This window comes from Mercenaria mercenaria, chromosome 5, assembly GCF_021730395.1.
Source record: "Mercenaria mercenaria strain notata chromosome 5, MADL_Memer_1, whole genome shotgun sequence".
Taxonomy (NCBI): Eukaryota; Metazoa; Mollusca; class Bivalvia; order Venerida; family Veneridae; genus Mercenaria; species Mercenaria mercenaria.
The window spans coordinates 62,485,379-62,500,038 of record NC_069365.1 but is presented as its reverse complement, the minus strand read 5'-3'; the positions used below and the strand labels follow the sequence as shown (position 1 = coordinate 62,500,038).

At 38.2% G+C, this 14,660-nt stretch overlaps 1 protein-coding gene across 1 annotated transcript in view; it reads left to right on the top strand.

Annotated features, from left to right (window-relative positions):
* Positions 1 to 7,746, top strand: part of LOC123557404 (ragulator complex protein LAMTOR1-like) — a 70,422-nt gene extending 62,676 nt beyond the window's left edge. Inside the window, exon 4 of the mRNA XM_053543759.1 lies at positions 7,587 to 7,746. Within this exon, the coding sequence (XP_053399734.1) occupies positions 7,587 to 7,731 (145 nt within the window). The 3' untranslated portion in view covers positions 7,732 to 7,746. The remainder of the gene's footprint in view (positions 1 to 7,586) is intronic.
* The last annotated feature ends 6,914 nt before the right edge of the window (positions 7,747 to 14,660 follow it).

Here is a 14,660-nt window from a genome sequence, read left to right as displayed (position 1 = left end):
AGAGTTATGGGACTTTGTTTTTTTGTTACTATACTATATGCATAGACACAATCTTGTGCGCATCATCTCTCCTTATCCCCTTGACACAATTTAATGAAACTTCACACAAGTGATCAGTAACAACAGTAGTTTTGCATGGGGCATGTTAGGTTCTTTCAGAAAAAAATTTTGCAGAGTTATGGGACTTTGTTTTTTTGTTTCTATACTATATACATAGACACAATCTTGCACACAATTTAATGAAACTTCACACAAGTGATCAGTACAAACCCTAGTTGTGCATGGTGCATGTTACATTCTTTTAGATAAATATTCTGCATAGTTATGGGACTTTGTTTTTTGTTACTATGCTGTATACATACAGTCTATATACATACAGTCCACATGATTATGCAATCTTGTGTGCGTCAAATTGCAATGTACTGTGTCAGTGCATGCGGGGGGGGGGTACATTCATCACCTTTAGTGATAGCTCTAGTTTGAGTTAGTAAACATCCAGAATTTGTTTCTTTAGGAAAAGAACGAAAATAAAGCGATTGATTATGAGACACGGGGTAATACGATTCTGTTCAAATGGCCGTTAATCGGTATTACACGTTTCTGTCGGGTAATCGATAGACACGGGTCAATACGTTTTTGTTTGGTAATCGATAGATACAGTGAGAAACGTATCGTTGTGGGAAAGGGTTATGGCCCCTTAAAGGTCCAATATTGGCTAATTTGGCTTTTGAAGCCATATAGAGACTTCATTTATGGTTTTATTTGATACAAACTTCCAAAATATCTTCAACAACAATAAATCTTAGATTCCATGATAAATCAGATCCAATCGTAGGTTCCAGAGTTATTTTATATCTGATTACCTCCCCTGATTGTAATCAAAATGAATTTATATCAGTAAGTACTTATAGGACTTATTTGAAATTTCATTATTGTCATTAGTTGGACTGAGACAATCAGGGTAGATAATTATGGACTGATTTTATGTCAAATTACCTCCCTTTATTTCAAATTAAAATGGGTATATCTCCGTAACTTATGAAGATACTGATCTGAAATTTCATTTATGTCAACAGATTTATTTGGCAGAGCCTTCTTTTGTTCACTTACAGTATTTTTTTTTAATTACTTCCCTTTTACCTTACTGTAAATAGCTTATTTTTAGTAACTTTTTTATTATTGGCCGTAGGGAAAAACCGAGACCACTTTTCTGTGGTACAACGTGGATGGTACCTCCAATTTTTAGGTGCATTTTGACATATCTGTACCTTGTAAGAATTGTTTTTTCTTTTTGGTTAAATTTCTTCCCTTTGTTGTTCCTGTCCTTTGGACTTAAATATTTTTACTGAGGACCTTCCTGTCCTCAAGTGCAATGATAACAGGTGAGCAATATAGGGCCATCATTGCCCTCTTGTAATGAATTATCTGCCCATTTTTTAAGTTTTCATGAATATTTATAAGTATGTAAATAGAAAATCTTTGATTAAGTGTTTGTAAATAAATGTACAATGCCCTGGCTTCATTTTGATACCATTGTTGTTATTCTACAAAATAAATGACCGAGATACAAGGTATTTTATGTGACACACATGAAAATATGCACCGAATGACCTTTGACCTCGTTTATTTTACTATAAAAGGCCTCTCAAGCATGACTACCGGGCAAGTCTTTCTTGTGGCACCTAGTAGATAACGTTTAACATGGTAGTCGTCCATCTTCACACAATGGCTACGCAAGTCCCAATTTTGAAAATTCTAGGTATACTATAGATCAATCTATAAGCAGATAAATAAAAAGGGAGAGTACCCAAAATCATTCCTAAAATGGCAAAATGAGTTACTCATTTTACAAGTTAATAATATACCTAATGATATACGACATCGTTTTTAGAATTACTAAAGACCCAAAATTAATTTGGTTTCAGTATAGGATAAACCACAGATTTTTAGCCACAAATTACTTATTAAAGAAAATGAATATAAGTTCGAAAATGGTTCATCTGGGATCAAAAACGGTCACTAGGTCAAATCAAAGAAAAACCTTGTGTATGCGATAGAGGCTGTGTTTTTCAATTGATCTTCATGAAATTTGGTCAGAATGATTGCCTTGATGAAATCTAGGTCGAATTAGAATATGGGTCATCTGAGTTCAAAAACTAGGTCAATAGGTCAAATTATAGAAAAATCTTGTGTATGCGATAGAGACTGTATTTTTCAATTGATTTTCATGAAATTTGGTCAGAATGATTGCCTTGATGAAATCTAGGTCAGCTTTGAATATGGGTCATCTGGGGTCAAAAAGTAGGTCACTAGGTCAAATCAAAGAAAAACCTTGTGTATGCGATAGAGGCTGTATTTTTATGCCCCCCTTCGAAGAAGGAGGGGTATATTGTTTTGCAGATGTCCGTCGGTCGGTCGGAATGTAGACCAATCCGTTTCCAGATGATAACTCAAGAACTCATAGGCCTAGGATCATGAAAGTTGATAGGGAGGTTGGTCATCACCAGCAGATGACCCCTGTTGATTTTGAGGTCTGTATGTCAAAGGTCAAGGTCACAGTGACCCTTAATAGTAAAACGGTTTCCGGATGATAACTCAAGAACACTTGGGCCTAGGATCATGAAAGTTGATAGGGAGGTTGGTCATGACCAGCAGATGACCCCTATTGATTTTGAGGTTAGTATATTAAAGGTCAAGGTCACAGTGACCCAGAACAGATAAACGGTTTCCGGATGATAACTCAAGAACGCTTAGGCCTAGGGTCACAAAAGTTGATAGGGAGATTTGTCATGACCAGCAGATGACCCGTATTGATTTTGAGGTCAGTATGTCAAAGGTCAAGGTCACAGTGACCAGGAACAGTAAAATGGTTTCCGGGCAATAACTCTAGAACGCTTAGGCCTAGTGTCAGGAAAATTGATAGTTAGGTTTGCCATGACCAGCAGATGACCCCTATTGATTTTGAGGTCATTAGGTCAAAGGTCAAGGTCACATTGGCCAGGAACAGTTAAACGGTTTCTGATCTTTTTGACCAAAACCATAGGGCCTAGGGCTTTGATATTTGGTATGTAGCACAGTATAGTGGTCCTCTACTAAGATTGTTCAGATTATTTCCCTGGGGTCAAATATTGCCCCACCCCGGGGGTCACATGGTTTATATAGACTTAAATAGCAAAAAATTTTGAAAAACCTCTTGTCCAAAACCACAGGGCCTAGGGCTTTGATATTTTGTATATGACATCATCTAGTGGTCCTCTACTAAGATTATTCAAAGTTTTCCCCTAGGGTCAAAAATGGCTCCGCCCTGGGGGTCACATGGTTTACATAGACTTGTATAGGGAAAAACTTTGAAAATCTTCTTGTCCAAACCACAAAGACTATGGCTTTGATATTTTGTAATGTAGCATCATCTAGTGGTTCTCAACCACGTTTGTTCAAATTATCCCTCTAGGGTCAAATATGGCCCCGCCCCAGGGGTCACATAGTTCATATAGACTTATATAGGGAAAAACTTAGAATCTTCATGTCCATAACTTACATCATTCAAATTTGTACCACATGTATAGTTTTGAGTGGCAAGATGAACCTTGACATGAGTTGACCTTGATCTTGACCTAGTGACCTATTTTCACATTTCTGTAGCTACAGCCTTCAAATTTGGACCACTTGCATAGGTTTGTGTACTGAAAAAAACTTTGATCTTGAGATTGACCTAGTGACCTACTTTCACATTTCTGAAGGTATAGGCTTCAAATTTGGACCACATGGATAGTTTTGTGGTCTGAAATTAAATTTGACCTTGATTTTGACCTAGTGACCTACTTTCACATTTCTCAAGCTACAGCCTTCAAATTTAAATCACAAACATAGTTTTGTGTACTGAAATGAACTTTGATCTTGAGATTGACCTAGTGACCTACTTTCACATTTCTGAAAGTATAGAGTCACTGGACCTATGCTCGCCCAGGCACATGCTCGCCCACTTTTTATTTTGATGCCAGATTGTGTAATAAAGATGCAAACTTTTATCACATGTGTTGTTTATTTTTTGTACCCATTGTGTCCCACTTTCTGTCCTCACTTTTGAAGAGTTTCCGGTTCCGGTCAAGGTCGATAGCAGACGAAAATAAAAGTGAAAGTGAAACCAAAAGTGAAAGTGGCCAAAAAGAAACATGACTTAAAATAAATATTTTCAAAAACACTGGTTAAAAGCTGTTGCAAAACTAGAGGTTACACATAGTATGAACTTTTTATGCTGTTTATTTTCAAACTATCAGACAAAATAATGGTTTTATATCAGCAAATATTCGTCAACTCCGGGCTGTCAAAATTGTTTTCGAAATGCTGCTTCCAGGGCAAAAACAATTACAGACAATTTTACCGTCATCTTTCACATCTAGTTTATTTATGTAAAATATGTTGTTGATGCAATTTTGTGATTCGTCTGCATCCTACCTATAAATTCTAGGCAAGAATGCTGCATCATTAGTTTTTACAGTAAATACGTTTTGATAACTTCTATTGTATAACTATCATGCTTTTTGTGGGAGTGAATATGCTTTTGAGAATACTGATAGATTAGACTAAATGTTTATCATGCCATTTAATACATAAATGGTTTTCTTTTAAAAATATACCACTGGGCGAGCATGGGTCCTGTCCACCTGGAAAAACGATGAAAACAGTATAGTGGTGTTATGCCCGATTTTCAAAGTCCCGGATGTAAGTGTTTACTATAAATTGGGTCATCTTAATGGGGCAATGCCTGGGTAGAACTAACGAGGCAAAGAAGTTTATATATAGTATTACAATAAAAATATTGCAATTTTAATGCCTTTTCTGGGCGAGGACTGGTCCAGTCAGTCTAGGCTTCAAATTTGGACGACATGCATAGTTTTGTGTTCCGAAATAAAATTTGACCTTGATTTTGACCTAGTGACCTACTTTCACATTTCTCAAGCTACAGCCTTCAAATTTGAACCACATGCATAGTTTTGTGTACCAAAATGAAGTTTGATATTGAGATTGACCTAGTGACCTACTTCCACATTTCTGAAGCTATAGGCTTCAAATTTGGACCGCATGCATATTTTTGTGTTCTGAATTGAAATTTGACATTGATTTTTACCTATTACCTACTTTCACATTTCTCAAGCTACAGCCTTCAAATTTGAACCACATGCATAGTTTTGTGTACCAAAATGAAGTTTGATATTGAGATTGACCTAGTGACCTACTTCCACATTTCTGAAGCTATAGGCTTCAAATTTGGACCGCATGCATATTTTTGTGTTCTGAATTGAAATTTGACATTGATTTTTACCTATTACCTACTTTCACATTTCTCTAGCTACAGCCTCCAAATTTGAAGCACATGCATAGTTCTGTCTACCGAAATGAACTTTGACCTTGAAATTGATCTAGTGACATGCTTTCACATTTCTCAAGCCACAGCTTTCAAATTTGGACCACATACACATTTTTTTGTACCGAAATGAAATTTGACCTTGATTTTGACCTTGAGCTAGTCTTGAAATTTGGAACATTCAAAAATGGCTTAGTGGACGGCACCAAGATCACTCTGTAATCTCTGGTTAGGTTAATAGGTTAAAGGTCAAGGTCAGATTAAACCAGAATGGTAGAACTTTTGTTTACAGTAAGCATATAATTTCTGTTCCTTGTGCAATTACTGAATGCATCAAGGGGGGCATTTCGTGTTCGACGAGCTCTTGTTCAATTGATCTTCATGAATTTTGGGCAGAATGATAACCTTAATGAAATCTAGGCCGAGTTTGAAAATGGGTCATCTGGGATCAAAAACTAGGTCACTAGGTCAAATCAAAGAAAAACCTTGTGTATGCGAAAGAGGCTGTATTTTTCAACTGATCTTCATGAAATTTGGTCAGTGATTGCCTTGGTGAAATCTAGGTCCGGTTTGAATATTGTTTATCTGAGATCAAAACTAGGTCACAAGGTCAAATTAAAGAAAAAACTTGTGTATGCGATAGAGGCTGTGTTTTTCAGTTGATGTTTATGAAATTTGGTCAGGATGTTTGCCTTGGTGAAATCTACTTCAAGTTTGAATATGGGTCATCTGGGGTCAAAAACTAGGTCACTAGGTCAAATCAAAGAAAAACCTTGTGTATGCAATAGAGGCTGTATTTTTCAATTGATCTTCATGAAATTTGGTCAGTGATTGCCTTGGTGAAATCTAGGTCCGGTTTGAATATTGTTTATCTGAGATCAAAACTAGGTCACAAGGTCAAATTAAAGAAAAAACTTGTGTATGCAATAGAGGCTGTGTTTTTCAGTTGATGTTTATGAAATTTGGTCAGGATGTTTGCCTTGATGAAATCTACTTCAAGTTTGAATATGGGTCATCTGGGGTCAAAAAGTAGGTCACTATGTCAAATCAAAGAAAAAACTTGTGTATGTGATAGAGTCTGTATTTTTCAATTGATCTTCATGAATTTTGGTCGGAATGATTGCCTTGATGAAATCTAGGCCAAGTTCCAAAATGGGTCATCTAGGATCAGAATCTAGGTCACTAGGTCAAATTAAAGAAAAACCTTGTGTATGCGATAGAGACTGTATTTTTCAATTGATCTTCATTAAATTTGGTCAGAATGATTGCCTTGATAAAATTTAGTTCAAGTTTGAACATGGGTCATCTAGGGTCAAAAACTAGGTCACTAGGTCAAATTAAAGAAAAATCTTGTGTATGCGATAGAGACTGTATTTTTCAATTGATTTTTATGAAATTTGGTCAGGATGATTGCCTTAATGAAATCTAGGTCGACTTTGAATATGGGTCATCTGGGGTCAGAAACTAGGTCACTTGGTCAAATCAAAGAAAAAACTTGTGTATGTGATAGAGGCTGTATTTTTCAATTGATCTTCATGAATTTTGGTCAGTATGATTGTTTTGATAAAATCTAGGTCGAATTTGAACATGGGTCATCTAGGGTCAAAAACTTGGTCTCTAGGTCATATCTAAGAAAATGCTTGTTTAATCTCAAGAGACCAGTTTTTTGGTCCAATCTTGATGAAAATTGGTCAGATTATTTGTTTCCATGAAATCACTAGGTCAAACATGTTTTACACTGTTATGGTGTGTTTCTTAGGTTACCAACCTAGGGCCATCTTGGCCCTCTTGTTCTTTTTACTTACTTTTGTGTTAAATGGTTAAAGAATGAAGTTGAAAAGTAAATACAGTTAGAGGTTGAAAACGTCCTGTAAGTCCAAAACATATTTTATGCTTGCACGCCCAGTTTTCATAGAAAAATTGGTCAGTCGCAGAGGGTGCAAAAAACCCTCAGAGAAAACATGTTGTGGGAACACTGTCATGTTCAAGTGGGATGATTTTATGAGATATTGCCCTTTGACTATTCAGCTTTAGTATACTATATGTGCCCTAAGTCAGTGAATTCCACTTTTGTTCTTTTAACATGCAATAATCATATTACAGGGAGCATCCATTGGTTTTACTGATATTTCTTGTTGCAAAAGGAGCTCTATGTGGCAAACTAATGAAGTTGAGGGTTTTCTGACATAGACTACTAATGTTTTTGATTTTCTGTTTATAGTGATACAGTAGATGTATCTGCAGCTGAAGGAAGAGGTTTAGAACAACACGAGTTTCATGATAAAGCTAGGCAATATAGGTTTGTAATAATTGATTTTGATAAATCCATTATAAAGAAATTAAAAGTTTATACTTGTTCATGCTGAATTTTGCTCAAGGTTTTTATGCACCCATTTTGAAAACGAGGAATATGTTACAGAATGGTGTTGTTCATCCATCAGTAAACATTTTCCATTTTCAGACGTATTATGGGAACGCCCCTGGTGGGCGGCCGGTTAGCGTCCTCAGACTTTGTCCGGAGCATATCTTCTTCTTGCATGGAGGCATTTTGATGTAACTTGACACCATTGTTCACCATCATGAGACAGTGTGTCATGCGCAAGAACCAAGTCCCTAGGTCTAAGGTCAAGGTCACAAAGGTCAAAGGTCAAATTTCAAGAATGACTTTGTCCGGAGCATATCTTCTTAATGCATGGAGGGATTTTGAGATAACTAGGTCTAAGGTCAAGGTCACACTTAGAGGTCAAAGGATACAAGAATGAAAACTTTGTCCGGAGCATTTCTTCTTCTTGCATGGAGGCATTTTGATGTAACTTGGCACCATTGTTCACCATCATGAGACAGTATGTCATGTGCAAGAACCAGGTCCCTAGGTCTAAGGTCAAGGTCACAGAAGTCAAAGGTCAAATTTCAAGAATGACTTTGTCCGGAGCATATCTTCTTCATGCATGGAGGGATTTTGAGATAACTAGGTCTAAGGTCAAGGTCACACTTAGAGGTCAAAGGATACAAGAATGAAAACTTTGTCTGGAGCATTTCTTCTTCTTGCATGGTGGCATTTTGATGTAACTTGGCACCATTGTTCACCATCATGAGACAGTGTGTCATGCGCAAGAACCAGGTCCCTAGGTCTAAGGTCAAGGTCACAGAGGTCAAAGGTCAAATTTCAAGAATGACTTTGTCCGGAGCATATCTTCTTCATGCATGGAGGGATTTTGAGATAACTATGTCTAAGGTCAAGGTCACACTTAGAGGTCAAAGGATACAAGAATGAAAACTTTGTCCGGAGCATTTCTTCTTCTTGCATGGAGGGATTTTGAAATTACTTGGCACAAATGTTCACCACTATGAGACAGAATGTCATGCGCAAGAACCAGGTCCCTCGGTCTAAGGTCAAGGTCACACTTAGAGGCCAAAGGTCAGATACAAAAATGACTGTCCAGAGCATTTCTTCTTGCACGGAGGGATTTTGATGTCATTTGGCATAATTGTACACCATCATGAGACAGAGTGTCATGCGTAAGAACCCTGTTCCTAGTTATGTCTCCCCCATATTGTTTTGCCATGTCCGTCCGTACGTAACACTTCATTTCCAAGCAATAACTGGAGAACCATTTGACCTAGAACCTTCAAACTTCATAGGGTTGTAGGGCTGCTAGAGTAGACGACCCCTATTGTTTTTGGGGTCACTCTGTCAAAGGTCAAGGTCACAGGGGCCTGAACATTGAAAACCATTCCCGATCAATAACTAGAGAACCACTTGACCCAGAATGTTGAAACTTCATAGGATGATTGGCCATGAAGAGTAGATGACTCCTATTGATTTTGGGGTCACTCCGTCAAAGGTCAAGGTCACAGGGGCCTGAACATTGAAAACCATTTCCGATTAATAACTAGAGAAGCACTTGACCCAGAATGTTGAAACTTCATAGGATGATTGGTCATGAAGAGTAGATGACCCCTATTGATTTTGGGGTCACTCTGTCAAAGGTCAAGGTCACAGGGGCCTGAACATGGAAAACCATTTCCGATCAATAACTAGAGAACCACTTGACCCAGAATGTTGAAACTTCATAGGATGATTGGTCATTAAGAGTAGATGACCCCTATTGATTTTTTGGTCACTCCGTCAAAGGTCAAGGTCACAGGGACCTGAATATGGAAAATCATTTCCGATCAATAACTAGAGAACCACCTGGCCCAGAATGTTGAAACTTCATAGGATGATTGCACATGCAAAGTAGATGACCCCTATCGATTTTGGGGTCACTCCATTAAAGGTCAAGGTCATAGGGGCCTGAACATTGAAAACCATTTCCGGTCAGTAACTTGAGAACCACTTGACCCAGAATGTTGAAACTTAATAGGATGATTGGTCATGCAGAGTAAGTGACCCCTAACGATTTTGGGGTCACTGTGAAAGATCAAGGTCACAGGGGCCTGAACATTGAAAACTATTTACGGTCAGTAACTTGAGAACCACTTTACCCAGAATGATGAAACTTCATAGGATGATTGGTCATGCAGAGTAGATGACCCCTAACGATTTTAGGGTCACTCTGTTAAAGGTCAAGGCCACAGGGGCCTGAACATGGTAAACCATTTCCAATCAATAACTTGAGAACCTCTCGACCCAGAATGTTGAAACTTCATAGGATGATTGTTCATGCAGAGTAAATGACCCCTATTGTTTTTGGGGTCACTCCGTTAAAGGTCAAGGTCACAGAGGCCTGAACATTGATAACCAGTTCTGATCAATAACTTGAGAACCACTTGACCCAGAATGTTGAAACTTCATAGGATGATTGAACATGCAGAGTAGATGACCCCTATTGATTTTGGGGTCAGTCTATTAAAGGTCAAGGTCACAGTGGCCTGTTTATGTAAAATCATTTTTTTGGAAATAACTTGAGAACCACTTGACCTACTATGTTGAAACTTAATAGGATGATCGGACATGCAGAGTAGATGACCCCTATTTATTTTGAGGTCACTTGATCAAAGGTCAAGGTCACAGGAGCCTGAACAGTGACTTGAGAACCACTTGGACAAGAGTGTTGAAATTTAGCGGGATGACTGGACATGCCAAGTAGATGATCCCTATTGCAGCCAACCATCAGTGTCTCTTTGACTTTCGCTCCTGACCCCTATTGACTTCTTGCCTATAGGACTTTGCATTGGGGGAGACATGCGCTTTTTTACAAAAGCATTTTCTAGTTTAGAATTACTTCCCTTTGTAATTACTGTAAATAGCTTATATTGTAACTTTTTAGCTCACCTGTCACATAGTGACAAGGTGAGCTTTTGTGATCACCCTTCGTCCGTCATCAGTCTGTGCATGCGTCCGTGTGTCCATCCGTCAACAGTTTCTTCTCTGCACGATAGAGGTTTCATTTATGATTTTATTTTAACCAAACTTGCACACAACTTGTATCACCATAAGATCTCGGTTCCTTTCTTGAACTGGCCAGATCCCATTATGGGTTCCAGAGTTATGGCCCCTGAAAGGGCCAAAATTAGCTATTTTGACCTTGTCTGCACAATAGCAGCTTTTTTTATGATTTGATTTTTACCAAACTTGCACACAACTTGTATCACCATAAGATCTTGGTTCCTTTCTTGAACTGGCCAGATTCCGTTATTGGTTCCAGAGTTATGGCCCCTGATAGGGCCAGAATTAGCTTTTTACCTAATTGCTAATGTGACCGCTTGATGTCCATCATCTGTCGTGCATCGTCCATCGTCCATCAACAATTTCTAAAAAAAAATTCTTGAAAACCACTGGGCAGAATTACACCAAACTTCACAGGAATGATCCTTGGGTGGCCCCCTTTCAAAATTGTTCATAAATTTGAATTCCATAAAGAACTCTGGTTGCCATAGCAACCGAAAGGGAAAACTTTAAAAATCTTCTTGTCCAAAACCACAGGGCCTAGGGCTTTGATATCTGGTGTGTAGCATCATCTAGTGGTCCTCTACCAAAATTGTTCAAATTATCCCCTAGGGTCAAATATGGCCCCGCCCAGGGGGTCACATGGTTTATATAGACTTATATAGGGAAAACTTTGGAAGTCTTTTTGTACAAAACCACATGGCCTAGGGCTTTGATATTTGGTATGTAGCATCATCTAGTGGCCCTGTACCAAGATTAGTCAAATTATCCCCCTAGGGTTAAATATGGCCCCGCCTCGAGGGTCACATGGTTTATATAGACTTCTATAGGGAAAACATTGAAAATCTTCTTGTACAAAACCACACGGCCTAGGGCTTTGATATTTGGTATGTAACATCCTCTAGTGGTCCTCTACCAAGATTGTTCAAATTATCCCCCTAGGATCAAATATGGCCCCGCCCCGGTTGTCCCAAGTTTTACATAGACTTATATAGGAAAAAAAGTTTAAAAATCTTCTTGTCTGAAACCACAACACTTAGACCTTTGATATTTGGTTTTTAGCATTGTGTTATGGTCCTCAACCAAAATTGTTCAAATTTTACCCCTTGGTTGAAAAGAGGCCCTGCCCTGGGCGTCCCAAGTTTTATATAGACTTATATAGGAAAAAGCTTTAAAAATCTTTTTGTCTGAAACCATACGACTTAGGCTTTTGATATTTGGTATGATACATTGTTTAGTAGTCCTCTACCAAAATTTTTCAAATTATGCCCCTGGGTCACCCTGGAGTCACTTAGTTATTATTTGAGTTCTATAGGAAAAATACTTAAAAAATCATCTGATCCTATTTCCAAGACTGTTTAATTATAATTACCTGATGACCCCAAGTAATATGATGTCACTTGACTGTGACCTTGACCTACTGACCTACTTTCTTGTTTTTAGCTCACCTGTCACAAAGTGACAAGGTGAGCTTTTGTGATCGCACAGCGTCCGTCGTCCTGCGTCCGTGCGTAAACTTTTGCTTGTGACCACTCTAGAGGTCACATTTTTCATGGGATCTTTATGAAAATTGGTCAGAATGTTCACCTTGATGATATCTAGGTCAAGTTCGAAACTGGGTCACGTGCTGTCAAAAACTAGGTCAGTAAGTCTAAAAATAGAAAAACCTTGTGACCTCTCTAGAGGCCATATATTTCACAAGATCTTCATGAAAATTGGTCAGAATGTTCACCTTGATGATATCTAGGTCAAGTTCGAAACTGGGTTACGTGCCATCAAAAACTAGGTCAGTAGGTCAAATAATAGAAAAACCTTGTGACCACTCTATAGGTCACATTTTTCATGGGGTCTTCATGAAAATTGGTCAGAATGTTCACCTTGATGATGTCTAGGTCAAGTTCGAAACTGGGTCATGTGCGGTCAAAAACTAGGTCAGTAGGTCTAAAATTATTTAAATCTTTTGACCTCTCTAGAGGCCATATATTTCATGAGATCTTCATGAAAATTGGTTTGAATGTTCATCTTGATGATATCTAGGTCAAGTTTGAAAGTGGGTCACGTGCCCTCAAAAACTAGGTCAGTAGGTCAAATAATAGAAAAACCTTGTGACCTCTCTAAAGGCCATATTTTTCATGGGATCTGTATGAAAGTTGGTCTGAATGTTCATCTTGATGATATCCAGGTCAAGTTCGAAACAGGGTCATGTGTGGTCAAAAACTAGGTCAGTAGGTCTAAAAATAGAAAAACCTTGTGACCTCTCTAGAGGCCATACTTGTGAATGGATCTCCATAAAAATTGGTCAGAATGTTCACCTTGATGATATCTAGGTCAAGTTTAAAACTGGGTCACATGCCTTAAAAAACTAGGTCAGTAGGTCAAATAATAAAAAAACTTTGTGACATCTCTAAAGGCCATACTTTTCATGGGATCTGTATGAAAGTTAGTCTGAATGTTCATCTTGATGATATCTAGGTCAAGTTTGAAACTGGGTCAACTGCGGTCAAAAACTAGGTCAGTAGGTTAAAAATTATTAAAATCTTTTGACCTCGCTAGAGGCCATATTTTTCAATGGATCTTCATGAAAATTGATCTGAATGTTCACCTTGATGATATCTAGATCAGTTTCGAAACTGGGTCACGTGCGGTCAAAAACTAGGCCAGTAGATATAAAAATAGAAAAACCTTGTGACCTCTCTAGAGGCCATATTTTTCATGAGATCTTCATGAAAATTAGTGAGAATGTTCACCTTGATGATATCTAGTTAAAGTTCAAAACAGAGTCATGTACCTTCGAAAACTAGGTCAATAGGTCAAATAATAGAAAGACCTTGTGACCTCTCTAGAGACCATATTTTTCAATGGATCTTCATGAAAATTGGTCAGAATTTTTATCTTGATAATATCTAGGTCAAGTTCAAAACTGGGTCACATGAGCTCAAAAACTAGGTCACTATGTCAAATAATGGAAAAAACGACGTCATACTCAAAACTGGGTCATGTGGGAAGTGGTGAGCGATTCAGGACCATCATGGTCCTCTTGTTTATTTTTGGCAGTAGGGAAAAAACGAGACCACTTTTCTGTGGTACAACATGGATGGTACCTCCAATTTTTAGGTGTATTTTGACATATCTGTACCTTGTAAGAATTGTTTTTTCTTCTTGGTTAAATTTCTTCCCTTTTTTGTTCCTGTCCTTTGGACTTTTGGCTATATAGAAAACTGATTTTTAAAACAATTTTACACAAGACTAGTGTTCCTTGGGTGACCCTTTACTATATTCCTTCAAACAATTTTTATTCAGCGAAAAACATGGCCCCTAAGGGGTTTTGCTTATTAGTCCCCTACTGGTTGAAAACCAGTTTTGGGGACTATAGGAATGCACTTTTCCGTCATTCCGTCATTCCGTCATTCCGTCCGTCCGCAATTTCGTGTCCGGTCCATAACTCTGTCATCCATGAAGGGATTTTAATATTACTTGGCACAAATGTTCCCCATGATGAGACGACGTGTCATGCGCAAAACCCGGACCCCTAGCTCAAAGGTCAAGGTCACAATTGGAGGTCAAAGGTCAACAGGGCTTTTTTCCTGTCCGGTCCACAACTCTCCCATCCTTGAAGGGATTTTAGTATTACTTGGCACAAATGTTCCCCATGATGAGATGATGTGTCATGCGCAAAACCTGGACCCCTAGCTTAAAGGTCAAGGTCACAATTGGAGGTCAAAGGTCAACAAGGCTTTTTTCCTGTCCGGTCCATAACTCTCCCATCTATGAAGGGATTTTAATATTACTTGGCACAAATGTACCTCATAATAAGACGATGTGTCATGCACAACTTTCAGTCCCCTAGCTCAAAGGTCAAGGTCACACTTAGCAGTCAAATGTTAACATAGCATGAACAGGGTC